General features: G+C 41.6%; 1 protein-coding gene across 1 annotated transcript; it reads right to left on the bottom strand.

Moving 5' to 3' along the window:
* Positions 1-8,984: 8,984 nt before the first annotated feature.
* rgcc (regulator of cell cycle) lies at positions 8,985-13,651 on the bottom strand. The gene is made up of 5 exons (XM_053329295.1): positions 13,120-13,651; positions 12,754-12,927; positions 10,267-10,359; positions 10,022-10,084; positions 8,985-9,103 (listed from the first exon to the last, which is right to left on the bottom strand). The coding sequence occupies exons 1-5, from the start codon at positions 13,145-13,147 to the stop codon at positions 9,096-9,098; spliced, it is 366 nt and encodes a 121-aa protein (XP_053185270.1). The 5' UTR covers positions 13,148-13,651; the 3' UTR covers positions 8,985-9,095.
* Positions 13,652-15,169: the final 1,518 nt, after the last annotated feature.

Here is a 15,169-nt window from a genome sequence, read left to right as displayed (position 1 = left end):
TTGAAAATGCCAGAGGTTCTGTTGAGAGTGAAAAGCAGGGGCGTAGACAAGAGAGGCAGATAAAAGGAGTATAAACGGACAAGCTTAGTTGTGAAAAGGAGACATGTACGGATGAAGGAGGTGGGTGGAGAAGTAGAAGAGCTTATCAGGCTGGAGGAGGAGGAGATGGCAGACAGACAGGGAGGGAAAGAGGGAGGGAAAGGTAAAACAGGAGAATGGGAGGAGAAGTGAAAGCAGGAGGAGGGATCAGAGAAGACAGAGCATCTGTTGGATCTTAATTATTAACAATGGCCTTTGTCTGCTAGAATAATGTTTACTCACCATATGATTTATCAGGCTTTACACACCATCTGCCCATTCATGCATCATGACGATGCACTTGGACTGGACACTGAAACATTCATGGTTTTGCTAAAATTTCTTCTCAGATTTTCAGCTTTAAATTGATTCCATCCTTCCAAGCAGCCACTGTTTCTTAATATCAGTGCAGTTTGACGTTAAACTTGAAAAGATTTGAATTTTGCATGAGGAATAAATCCAAATAATAAATGTTGTGGCAGAATACTGTAGGTAATACAGCTGCTGGTAAAGACAGCTGCATGACATCATATAGTTGAATGAAAAACGTTCTTTATAATGATGATTTAGAAGCAGATTTTTCATACCAGCATGAGCAGAAACCAGTGGCTGCCTGCAAAGTATGAAATCTGTCCAAGAACTCATTGGATTATTAGGAAAAATGGTCAGCAGTGATTAGTAATATATGCAAATTGTAGTTGTGCAAAACTCTTCAAAGCCTCATGCAGCGTGACTCTGCATTAGACTCCTCTGGATCCTTTCCCCCCTCTCTCCTAAAGAGAGAAGACCCAAGCATTGAGGACTTTACTGAATTTGCTGTCAGAACTACAAAGCTATGTTCTTAAAGCACTTTTAATAATTCACTGCTTTCCTTAACTGCATGTTGCAAATCTACTAGATACACACCAAATAATACTCCTGACTCAGCACTGTCTGCTCAATGAAATGTGGTATTTTGGACAATCTGCTGTCATTCTATAGGAGTCCCTTGCTTCTAAATCTTCACACAGTCTCAGCCCTCTCTCTCTCTCTCTCTCTCTCTCTCTCTCTCTCTCTCTCTCTCTCTCTCTCTCTCTCTCTCTCTCTCTCTCTCTCTCTGTCTCTCTCTCTCTTTGTTTAATCCGCCTGTTGGCACTGCAGGAACAGATAAGTGTGCACCACAGAGAGGTCTATTAAGAGAAGAGAGAGTTCATTGTGGCAGCAATGGGGGCCATTTAGGAATTAAGAAGGAACAAATTGCATCACTGGATCACGTTTATTGGGAAAGACTCTCACATAGAGGGAAACACTTATTGATATGCTGTGAACTCCACCATGTCTCCCTTACTTAATGAATCATTCTTATAGATAAATATTATGAATTGGATCTTACTTTTATAGCTTTGGCCATCATTTTTAGCACTTATGTGGCAACATGGTCCAACAGCTCAGACAGACTGCAAACAGTTTAACCACTTTATCTAACGCCCTGTATTTGGAGAAAACTGAAAGCAGCTGTTCCTGCAATTCTGAGTAAAATCCCTCATCGTACATGAATACTTGTGTGAGCTTTGAGGTAACTTTGGGGTTTGTCTAATAGCTGTCGGATCATCTCGCTGCTGATTTTCCTTGCGCCTAGTAAATAAGTCAATGATAATGTTATCATAGCAATAAAAACTACGGCCAAACCTATAAAAATGAGAGCCAAGTTATGATTAGGATCAACCGATGATGGTCCTGTGCATATTTATAAGCTCATCCATCTTCCAGGGTCTTGAACAGGAGCAGGAACAGTGAATGCATAGAAATTCCAGTGCACATCAGGAATATCTAGATTTTTTTAAATTGTTTTAATTCAGTTGTACATGATTGGAAATCTGTGTACTGGTATTTCTAAGTTATAAATAGTCTTTTAAAATAACTCCAGAGATTCTGCTGCAACATTATAGCTCACCTCTTCAGCCAGTATCCTTAACTTTCATTGCACTCTCACATATATCGAAAGTGCTGACTCGCAGCTTGTGGGCAGATAGTCAGTGATTCAGCCTGGGAGAGAGCTGCCCAGGGACAGTCATGAGTCATGTGAACCCTCGTGTTTAACCACTACTTGGATCAAATGTTTCCACCCTAAGCAGACAATTCAGCCTACTGTGTAAATCAAGAGGTATAACGGATAAGAGGAAGGAGGGTCAGGTGCAGAGATGGAGGGTTTTGTTAAATATTTAATGTAATATACAGTTTTATAAGCAGCTACTGTATTAAGATGCAAGGAGACAGAAGGATAAATGGAAGAGGTCAAGACTGAGCAACAGATGGGAGCCAGACAGCCTGGACTGGACTGCCAATAGGAAGGAGGACTGTGACAGCACAGGGACATCTGGGATATGCCTGTTGCTGTATACACACACACACACACACACACACACACACACACACTTTTACATATCCTGTTTAAATAGGGGATTTTACTGTGTGTCTTGAGGTTCTCACACATCCCACATATCACACTATCACATAGAGGAAGCTATTTGTAACCTGATCAGGATATTACACACGCTCACTTGGTTTCACAATGTTGGGGCTTTTTTTTGTTTTTGTTTTTAGAAATGACCCCTGTGAAAAATGTATGTGCTGCAAAAATCCCAAAATAGTTTTTCTTTTTTTACTAGATTAACAGTTACATCGAAAGCTGTCATCACATCTCCTCTGCTAGGGTTACCACATCCATCATATGTCCAACATTTCCACCGGGTGACTCATACGTTTGGAAATATAAGGTCGAATCTTAATGGACCGGACACTATGAGTCAGTGTCTGTCTGTGAACTGGTCACTCAACTCGCCACGTAGACCTTTTACATGATTCATGAACATTAAGACTATCTGGTTTTCATTATAAAAGCTAACAATGAGTTTATACTGTACATAATCAGACAGCATCTAACACAAATATAGTAGTTCCGCTTTTTGAATGGTCTTTTCTTTGTTATCTGTGGTCACACATTAGGCATATTCATATCACGTACAAATAATATCACACAATATACTCTCTCTTTCAGATTTTACTCTCTACTCTCAACTGTCCAACAAAGCAGAAATACCAAAAAATGCTGACAGAAACATCAAACTCAGAGGAAGTGCACGCTGATCTAAGCGTAGCCAAGGGAGACAGCTGTGCCTCAACGCTGGCTGAAAGTACAGCAGGCCCAGAGCCCGATGATATCACTGCTTCATCTCATGTCCAACCTGTCATGTTCTGCTACAGTCACATGGAAAACTTGCATTGAAGAGGAAAATAGCAATTATACATGCCAATAATTCAGTTAGTAGATATAACCATGCTTTGCTTAAATGACTTATGATTTTTGTGCTGCAATCCATCAAGCACTTGTATGAAAAGTCAGCGATTAAAGAGTAGAGATCATTCTTCTAGCTGTGGGATATGTATTGTCATGGAGGGCTTCTTTCATCAGTCTTTCTGTAAAGCTGAAATATGACACTGAAGATGCTTGTCCCTATTTTAAGTTAAACAGGTAAGGTTAATATTTGTTTTCATTTTAAAAACTACAGATCAGGCATAATTCTCAGACGTTTTCCACCATGTATATGAAAAACAACTACAGTGAGGAGTCTTATGGGAAGCAGAATTTATCCACAAGTCAAATATCTGTGTGTGTGTGTGTATAGTGTATTCAGGTGCATGACCATTACTTATAGCAACAGGCAGGTTCATTGCTCTCCCTAAAGAGAAAATGATCTGTATGCTACATGATTTATGTGAGACTGAAGACTGAGATGAAGTCTGATTACTTTTAATAGTGTTATGGCTCATTATATGAAGATTTAAGGCTTTCACTATTCAGTAAAATGTCCATTATTTCTGATGACATTTTGGGATGAATCAGGAATCTTTTCGTGTGGCTGATTTTATTGTAGAGGCTTTTGTAGAGACAGAAGATACAATTCTTTGTCTGCATGTAGGAGTTTTATTGTCTATGTTTCACAAATATTTCACCACTGCAACTGTATTTTGGTGTCTTGTAAATCTATGTGAGCTTTGCACTTTTATATGCATGATACATAACTGACTACTACACATTAGCAGATATTTGGTATCTTGTTTTACGACATTTGAACAAGTGGAGTTTGGGATCAAGCCAATTACAATTTATGGCTGATCCTCTCTACCACTTGTATTACTGCAACCTAAAATTCTCTCCTCAGTATGAGATATCCATTTATGTTAGAATATGGACAGAAAAACAGGATTATGATTCAGCATTTCACAAAGAAAAAACACTCTAACCCACTAGGCTACAAATGCTGGTGGAATAAAGGAACGGGGACAGAACACATTTCACAATGATTAAATCTATTACATAACTGTCAGACTTGCTTCTGTTGTCACAACACTTTATGTTGTTTGTGCGGTTTTGAGAAGTTAATCCTCCTTTTCAGTCTACACACACAGTGACATTGTTTCTTAGTGACCAAACAAGCCAAGAAATCACTTTTCTGTCTCCAGAAAGCCATCTAGCACCTGCTACTGAGTTTTCTATTCAGCTGCATGAGCGTCCACGGCAGTAAATTCACTGCTCTGTCAGCTGCAACACACCCACGAATTGTTCAGACTTCCCAGTGGCCATAGTCACTGGGCTGTGTGTGTGTGTATGTGTGTGTGTATGAAGCATCTGCCTGCTAAGAAGAGTGTAACCCATCCCAAGGAGAAGATGAGGCATAATTTACCATTCAAAGTAATGTTAGCAATCATTTGTGAGAAATTAACAGAGACACAAGGAGGTGTCCCTATTACACACGTATTAGCCATTTCATACTTCATCCATCCTTGTTGTTTTTCCATTTCAAGAGAGAGATAGCAACATAGGTCAAGACACTGACGCTGCTTCTACACTGAGTCACTTTGGAGTGGTCGCAGAGGCTGTTTGTCAGGTCATAGATAAGTCATTCTGATAGTGAGGATGGACATCATAATGGATGTGCAAAGGATCAATGATGTCAGGGAAAGGCAGTATATTTTACATCCATGACAACCTGTCAGTCATGGATGAGTCTGGATTTTGGGTGAGTCTGGATTTTGGGTGAGTCTGGATTTTGTCATAATGGTAAAAGCTTGTCATTGCCAGGGGAAGAGTTCAGGGGTCTCTTTAGTGCAGTCCACTATTTGTGTGTGTGTGTTACTCATTAATAAGATGCGTTATAGTGTCATTATGATCCTTAATCTACTCAGCAATTGAATTTGATATATTTTTAGTTCATCTCTCATGATCCTTTAACATTTGGTAGTTGACAAATTGCCAGATTAAATCACTTCAGCCCCTTCACAACAATTCGTCATGCTTCTTCCAAAGACATTAAAGGCAGATGAGTGCAAATTAAATCTCTCGTTCACTTGACTTTTCTATCTTTGGACCGTGGGAGGAAATCACAACACCTGATGAAAAGTCTCACAAACATGAGAAGAACAAGCAAAGGCCACACAGAGTTGAATCAAACCTCTGGCCTTCCTTCTGTACAAAGCCACAGTGCAAACACCAAGGTGAACCGAAATACTCGGACACACATGCGCACATACACGTGAACCTGTCCACACTCACATTTAAACATGGCAAATAAGCACAGACAGGCTCACATTCAAACACATCTACACACACACACACACACACCTCTCTCTATATATGTCCCCATACACGGTACACTAAAGGTGCAAACAAAATAGCATCAGACAGACAGACACACACACACACACACACACACACACACACTGAAGTCCCCCTCTCCTCACGCGGCACCAGCAGGGACATCTGGACACCAGTGATGTGAAGACCTAGTGGAAAGCTGAACCTGATATTTGGCTCTGTGTATTTCTGTCTCTTTGTGATGTGGACACACATCTGTGTGTCTCTGCCCAGTCTATTCATAGCACGACCACTTCAGCAGTCTTGAGGGGCCTCCCGTAGGAATCCACCATGATGTAAAGATGGACACATGCTTGAAGGATTTAATGTGTTTGTATTTCTCTGTCGGTTTCTCCACATGTCACCTGTCTATCTTTAAATGCTTTCAATCTCCTGTCCTTACTGTGTTCCTGTACCTCCATCCCTTAACTTTGAATCTGCTTTCCTTTCCTGACTCTTCCAGACTTTCCCACACTTCCAGCCCTCCACATATCCAGGCTGCGTGCTGCCAAGGCCAACACATCTACAGGACTGACCCATGCTGCCAAAAAGATGCCCTCTGTTGCCAAGCGGGGAGGTTGTTTTAGAAGAAAGGACAACCCCCACTATGCCCTCAGAGGATCATGTGCTGTGTCAACATGCTCTCTCAGATCAGTGCCAGCTGCCTGGCTCGAGCAGGAACCCTCCAAACACTGCACCAGAACAGTGCAGATACATGGACACGCTATGGGATAGCGCCCACAGCTCCTCTCTGCCAACTGTACTGAAGAAACAACGTGGAGACGGGCATTTTTCATGCTGAATTCCTGCCATCAGATTAACATTGACTGGTATGCACTGATAGTGGGCTGGACATGTCCACAGTCCGTACACAGCTGTGAGGGACTCTTAACTTGCAGGCTCACTTGAACACTTCAAAACATCAAAATTCATGTGAAATGAAATGAAAAGCACAGATACAATGAGTAAGTGGCTGAAGGAAAGGAGGCGCATAACATCTTCCTTCACATTAGAATGGACACAGAGCCACATTTGAGAACAAACACTTGAGCTGAACTTATTTAATTGTGGACTCTGGTCTGTCTGCACCTGCTGCACTGCCACTATGGAGCACATATAGAAGCGTAAATCTGCTCATACTTGGGGACCTTTGACCCCTGGTGGTCACCAGACGGAGAGGTGCCTCTGACATAAGGTTACTTCACCCACACCTGCTGCTGGGCCAGGGAGGGGTCACACCCTCCTGTGTTCGTCCACCTCTGGAAATAGACACTGTTGCTACAGAAGTTACATAAGCCATTGCTTTGTTGACTGATTGATTAATGGGCACAGAAGGTAAACGACTTGTAATATCTATTTCAGTGTGTGTGTGTGTGTGTGTGTGTGTGTGTGTGTGTGTGTGTGTGTGTGTGTGTGTGTGTGGGTGTACGCCTGTTGTTGCATGAATGAGTTTATATTCTTGGGAGGAAGTCAATGCACCACCTCTTCCTATAATATTGCATGCAGCCTATTTTGGTGAGTCGTTCTCTTTAGTGGATGACAGCACATCCCCATTCACTTATAATCATCATGTAAAGTTTGCCCACGTGTTTTTGCAGCACTACGTTTGCCTCTGTCCTAGAAACTGAGCTAAGAAATGGGAGGGAGTGTTAGAGATCACAATGTCATTGAAACAGGCACCCCAAGGGAAGTAAGGTTGGTGGGTTAATAAAGTGCTGAGGTGGTGAGGTGCTACAGTAGCTGTCACTCAAAGATTCCCACTGTGTTACCGCTGTGACTCAGCCACTCAGCAGCTCTACACCTACTGAGCTCCACGGCCTCTCAAAGAAATCAATACCATAGTACCATTAAGAGATCTCCTCAAAATGCACTTTTAATGTAAGTGATGGGTGCCAAAATTCTAAAATGTGGTTTCAGCTGTTCAAAGTAGTCAACTCAAACCAACATCTTTCAAAGTTACTGAGTTTAGTGCCAAATTTCCTCTTTTTGTTACAATCCTTGAACTGCAGCTGAACAGGAAAACACTGCCTGACAAGACACACAGAGGGAATGTTTTTCTAAAAGGCTGCAACTGTGGCAGATATCCACTTTATGTGACTAACTCAGACAGCTGAAGTCTCAGATCATCTTCAGATAAACTTCCAAGTACATTTTGCCCGAAACAAGGAATGTGGATTTTGTGCCACATTACTGACATTATAAGTTTACATTAGGAGGGGATCTTTTAATGGTCAGTATGAACAAGAAAAACCTGTTTCAGTGTTCATGTGGGTACCTGACTGTTGTTTTAAGACAGGCTTGAAAAGCTGTGAACCCGTCCTTTAAGGACTACACAGCACACACTGAAAAGGGGCTATTGCATTAGTTTTAGACTGTTTCATACTGTAAAATACAGAACAAAAAGCAGGTTGTGATGACTAGAGAGAGAATTATAAAACAACTACAGTATAGACTATATGGAGTATACAGAACTAGACATTAAATTCCGATTTTACATTACAGAAAAACAACTTCACTGAAGCCAAGAGAAGCAAAAACATCACATCAACAATAAAGAGAGGAGGCAAGTGTTACTAAAAGAACAATAATTCACTTTAATATTATCTCTGGCAGGCATTAGCTGTATTAAATACACATATTGCTTTCCAGTTTTTTTCCCCAGAGTGGATTAAGTTCACATTCGTATTAACCACGCAACCAACTTTACACCAGTCAACGAGTGTCATACTTTAATCTGACTGTCCGGTTAATATCAAGGCAAATAAAATTTGAAACAATTATTATTTACATGAGATACAAAAATATATTTCACAAAAACAACCAATAAATTTACAATAAGAAGCTCTATAAAATTACAAATATATTTCTATTATAAAAAGCCATTTTTTAAATACTCTTTCAGCTCAGGTTTTTGGATGAGGGAGTGTGATCTGGTGTGTGAGGTGGGGGTGATTTCTGGCTCTGACATTAAATGTTCCAGTAACTCTTTATGGTATATATTCAATGTCTTGGAGTCTATTACCTCATTAATGTCCTTGTTTTCCCTACTATTTTAATTTTGATCCTTCACTCCTTTCACTCCTTACAACCCAGTAGCCAGGCAGTCTGGAGTTAGTTGAGCACTGCTGGGTTAACTTTAGCAGAACGCTGGCTAGACCTGATGCCGAGCTGGAGCCACTTGGCAGTTGCTGTGCCATCCAGCTGTATCCTGTTGAGGTGGGGGGTGGGAGGTGGGGGGGGTTCAGTGTGGAAGCAGGTGCGTGTTAGCTGCTCAAGGGGGGTCCAGACATCCACTCCCTCCCTCTGTCATGGCTACGCTCCAAGACGACTGTGATCCTCCGTGTCACATGCCTAAGAACAGAACAGACAGAGACAGACAGACCTGATTAGAACAGGACTCCTTGGCTCCTCGGTCGCCTGCTCTATTCTCAGAGCGGCGGACGTTCAGTTTTACAGGCTGGTCATCGTAAACACTGGTGGCCCTAATAAACACGCCATTCTCCAGGGCTAACAGGGGGCTGGCTGACTGCCCGACTGGCTGATTGAATATTCCAGCTTTACAGAGCTACTGGACGCCGGTGAGCTATGAAAGACGGACATTCAGCGGCTGACACACAGAACAGAGCAGGGCAGTGGAGGGAGAAAAAACAAAAAAACACAAAAATAAGGAAAGCATTTCATCTCCCACTTCTGTCTCCTTCCACTCCTGACATTTATAGTTGAAATTCCAGCCCAGGTTTGCAGCAAGCACACATTCCTAATACTCTGATGCAAGTTCAAACACCCACAGGCCCTGTAGTAAAGAAGAGGTTAGCCATTTATACCAATGGGGTTCTGTAGGAGAGTACACTACACCTTCATGACAGCTCGGATTACAGCTTCATGCATGTACATACACATGCCCTGTCTCTGTGTTGTGCTATATTTACATGAAAAAGAGATAAGGGGAGAAAGGGATGGGAAGAAATAGAAAACCTTGAGCTCACAGTGCAACGTGGCAGCACTTTCTTCAAAACAGATGTAAATGGACACGCTGCCTTTCTCTGCAGAGGCCCTTTAGATCCACACAACATGCCTCCTTCAGAGTCCTGACACATCAGTCTTTCTTAGAAATCTATAGGGGGAGTGACTGCTGTGTCACTTTAGGAGTGGTTGTTAACATAGCTGATACAGGGAACAAACGCGCCTGTTAATCCAGAGTGGCAAGAGGCGCCAGCACTCAGTCTAATTCATCAGAGGTTCTGACAGCTAGGTTGCATTAGCACTCACTTTCTAATGTCTTGTCAAGGTCGGCGATGAAGTCCTCCAGTTCTTTAGTGTCGCCAAGTTTGGCTGCAAGAGAGACAGAGAGGTAGATATTTAATTACAGATAATAAAACAACAAATAGAATGGTTGTTCATGTCTTTCACTGTATCATTTATAATCTGTCTGCAGACTAAGCATGTGCCAAAATAAGTCAAACATAGATTTTTTTTTTTTTTTTGCATTAAGAAAAGTCTCAACTTCAACTTACGTTTTGGTGACATTAGAGGAGGTGTGGTGGTGGTGGGGGAGTTCAGCCTCTCATCGCTGAAGCTGAAGCTATTTCTGTTGAGCGACTCTGCACCTGATGGAGAGAAAGACACAGAAAAATATGATTAAATGAAGGATGCTTTTAAGAGTTCTCACACAAACACACACACACAAAAAATGCCCATTTTTGATCTGTGTCAGTGGAGCAACTTGAGCTTGTAATCACTGCATTCTCCTCTAATGACAGCCTTCCACTATGGGCTGTCACACACATGCATGTGCTTGTATTTGCACATGGTGACATTTGTATACACACAAACACATGTCACGCTCACAGGACGACATTTCTGGAGTGAAAACTGTGCTGTGCTGTACACCTTGTCTGCATTTCCAGCAGCAAATGCTTCTGCTTTGCTTCACTGGATGACTCCAGAACAAACAATACCACGTGTGACCATGACTAAGCTGCTGAATCTCCATCATGGCAACAAGTGACAACTATATAACATGCTGGCCTGGGCAGAAATATCAGTGGAGTCAGGCAACTCTTAAACAAGATTTACCTCCAACACATTTAGAGCCTGATACAAGAGCCATGTGTTAGTCTGGTAAGAAATGTAAGAGATTTCAGATACTACAAGATAGTATTTGACTTGTCTGTCTGCCATCATTTGTTAAAAGCAACTTTCTTTCATACTTAACCAGCTTGGTGGAAATGTCAATCTGACTGATAATGATATCCGAGTATGCAATAAGTATGTGTGAGAAAAAGAATATTATGCAGCACTTACATCTATCTCTCTCCACTCTGCAGAGCTCCAGCGGCCCTTAACAGCGTCTCAGATGTCAACCACTTACTTACCCCCCCCCCCCCCCCCCACCCTGACCCGTACAACTCCCACCACTCAGCACTGAACACATAGCGTGAGATAGGAGCCGCCACACACAACGGGGAGCACCCAGGCGCGATTTTGCAACATTTGATTTGGACACGAAACCCCATCATTTCTCTGTTTTCTTTTCTGCTCTCCAAAATGTAACTCTCCCTCACTCACACACGCACACTCTGTAGGGGGCACCTCTCAGACGCCGCACAGTTTTCGTAATTTATCTGCGCCGTTCAGCAGTCCATCCATCCATCAGGCTGCAACACAATAGGTAGTCCCTGCGTGGGACAGGTCCCTCTTCATCAGACTGCCATGGAGAGGACAGAGCTCATGCAGGAATCTGATCCTTTTAGCAAATCAACAAGCTCAGTAACACCGACACAGGTCAAACACCTTCCTGCTGTTTGTATCAGTACCGCTGTTTGCTGCAAGATCCTTTATGGTAATTAAAAAAATCGAGCTGAACTGGTCAAACTGAGGATATGCTAACAAAACAACTGGAGCCCCAGCTGTTAAGCAATTACCAAACTGCTGTGATAAAGAAAAACAGCATGAGAGATTTTAGATGGGAGAAAGCACTAGTGCCTGATTCTCTCTCTCTCTGGAATCTATCTTGCATGAGACTGGAGGGTGGTCTTGTTTGTTGTTAACTGGACATCCTCTCTCCACTCTTAAATGGTTTCACAGGCAGCCTTTCCAGAAAACCCAAGGCTATAAAGACATTTGCACATCTTCCCGTGGAAGTCCCAACCCACTCATGTGTTTGGGAAACTATCTTTGCTCATGGGGACCTGAAGCATACTTTTCTCTGCATGTCAGCTATATGAGGCTATCCCGTTTGGGTTAAAGCCAGCCTTAGGCCAGCTCTGCAGCTGGGGAAGCAGACCTCTGAAGCATTGTATGGTAGAGTAATATAGTAATGAATGGCAGTAAAACTCTAGAGGGGAAGCCACAATATGAGGGCAGGTGTGCCAAAATATGCAGCAGCAGCTTAATCTGACCTCAAAACCTCTGTTCCAAGATTAAAGTCTCTCTCTCTCCCTCTCTCTCTCTCTCTCTCTCTCCCTCTCTCTCTTTATCGCTGGTCATGTGTAATTGTGTGTGTGAGCATAGAGGCATGTGTGCCAGTCTCTCCAGCTGCCCTCTTGATTGCAGATGATAAGATACTGCACAGGAGTCAAGAGCACTGGAGGAAACAGAGTAGGCTGAAGAGAGGAGTGCCATAATTGAGTTTAAGTTTCTGATAAAAAAGAACTGATTTAGGACTTCTACTTATGGCAAATTGGTCAGATCATCATCAGTAAGAGGTGACTGAGAAGTATAGTTGCAGAGAAAAAAAAACTACTGTATATCCATAGTGCCTGATCTCCATTTTTCACAATAAGGCGACTTTTTATTACACTACTGTCTGATACATGGCATAAAGTGTAGTGATGATTATTAGTTTCTTATTGCAAGCAGTCATTAAGTAGATCTACTTAAAAGCTGTTAATATTTTGGTTGTCACATTTGGAAATCATCACACAGACAGAGCACCTTAAAGCTGCTTTGAGTTAATAATGAATCCCCAGCTAAGTCTTAACTAACTTAGACTAACTTACTCTCTGTGTCGCTGATGCCACTGTCGCTGACGCTGGCGCAGCTCCTCCTCTTCATGGTCTGCAGGTGCTCATCGTACCTGAAGTGTCGCTTCTCTACCGGGGACGTGAAGTCCTCGATCACTGCGTCAAACTCACACAGCACATCGTTCAGGTCTTCCTCGTTGGTGAACTTTGCTGCAGGGGGGGGGTAAAAAAAATCCAAAATATAAATTAAAAAGAAAAAATAATGCAAGATCTCTATATTTCCTATTGGAATTTTATTTTATTTTATTATTTTTTTAATTGTATAATGTCCCAATAGAAGTGATGATACATAAACTATAACAACCAATTAACACATGATGGAAAAAAACATCTCACATTTACCTTGAGGCGCCAGTTTTGGAGACTTCATGATTCCAGTAATGGGATTAGAGATTATCCAGAAGTTCCTGTCCTGAAAAGTCTGTTTTATAAATGAATATGTCCCTCAGAGTAAAGTCCCACTCTGTCCTCCTGAGTGCTACACTGCTGCAGGTCTTCAACTCATCCCTCCAGCCCGAGGACTGCCGCCTTTAAACCAGCCCTGCTGTGGGGGGCGGGGACGAGCGAAGCAGGGAGGGGAGAGGAGGGTGGGTGTGGGTGAGTGCATGTGTATGTGTGTGTGTGTGTGTGTGTGCTGTCAGTGACCAATAAAGCTTTTCCCGGTTGAAGCTGCGCACCCTTGACGTCTTCCCTCTCAAAAGTATGTTTGTAAACAACTTATGTGTCACTTGCCAGGCAGAGGGGTGTAACACCAAGATATTTATAATCATGACCCACTGCTTTTCATATTTTATCACCGGGCAGATATGACTGAAGGAGGCTAAACTGTCATTAATGCCAGTAAGAGCCTATCACTTTCTTTATTTAATTGAAGTCATTGATGTATTTCTCTCTCTCTCTCTCTCTCTCTCTCTCTCTCTCTCTCTCTCTCTCTCTCTCTCTCTCTCTCTCTCTCTCTCTCTCTCTCACACACACACACACACACACACACACATACACACACACTCTCACACTCACACACACTCACACACACATTACTGTATCTGGTGACCCATACTCAGATCTTTAACTTTAGTATCAATAATAGAATATAAAAATACTTAAATATATAAGTATTCCCAGCGAAGTGTACTTAAAGTACAGTAAAAGTTAAAGATCTCTCCTCCAACATTGCAGGTCACAGAATCTGATGGGTCACCAGATACAGTGTAACACCAGTATTTATTAAAGTACTTTATTGGAGTTGGACTACAACCATTTTATACTATACAGTATACTTCATTACATTTATGAGCCAAATATTGTACTTTTATTCCACATGATTTAGCTACTATATAGCTTGCAGCCCCATTTGTTACTTTAATATTTTTCACATACTAAATGGGTGATCAGCCAATATAATTCAAAACGTTCTTATAAATTGATCAGTTATCTGTTTTTCTATGAGGGCTGTGTACAGAGAAACACCATCAGGCTGTGAAACTCAGTAAAATGAGGAATCATTTTACATAATGTGTGTGTAGTTTGGAGCAAATGGGGAAAAACACAGGAATGAGAATTTGCTCTGATGTTAATCTCAAAAGTGGTCCTACCATCAGGTTGTGAACTTCTGTGTCAAAAAGTTAAGTTCTCTGAATATCAATGAGCATTTGAATGTTGGACTATACTATACGTTTTTTATACATTTCAAACCCTTTAGACTCATGTAACAGTTGAAATCTTGGTCACTTGGTTTTGTCCCATATGATATCTAGTGATCTTATCAGGTGGAGTTTTATCAGACAAAACCTGGTATGAAAATATTTCGTCTAGGCCAGATCTTCTGCCAAAGTGAACATGGAGCGACACCTAGTGGTGCATTGTGACAACTGCATCTGATTTTGAATCACACTATCGCCCTATGAGGTGGTGGGATTAAAAAAAAAAAAAAACAACTTTCTACAATATAAACAGCTGAGCTTTGATAATCTTTTTGCTTTCATTTATTCCTGACCACAAGCTGACAAAACTCAACTCAAGTTACACACTCAATTTGAGTTACACTCAAGATTAAATTAACAGTAAGTCCTTGTAGCATACATAAAAACCACCCCTCCCATCAGGTACTAGCTGGACTGTCAGTGTACTCTTCCTACATCCTTGAAAAGTCTAAAAACACCACTCCCACTCAGCAAATACTGTACAAGCAACTGAGAACTTTACCTCACCAGACTTTCTGTGAACTGACCTTTTGTATATACTCCGTCTTTTGCCTAATATAACCTTATCAAGACTTTACCTGATCTTGTATTTGTTAACAGTAATTTAAGCAACAATAACATTATTGATTGTATTACATAACCTGCAGTGATGCTGGCAGCAATAGGCTTCACATCACTTATTCAACTGGATT

The sequence above is a fragment of the Scomber japonicus genome, chromosome 11 (assembly GCF_027409825.1).
Source record: "Scomber japonicus isolate fScoJap1 chromosome 11, fScoJap1.pri, whole genome shotgun sequence".
Classification (NCBI taxonomy): Eukaryota; Metazoa; Chordata; class Actinopteri; order Scombriformes; family Scombridae; genus Scomber; species Scomber japonicus.
Note: the sequence above shows the minus strand (reverse complement) of the source record. Positions and strands in the feature narration are given on the sequence as shown.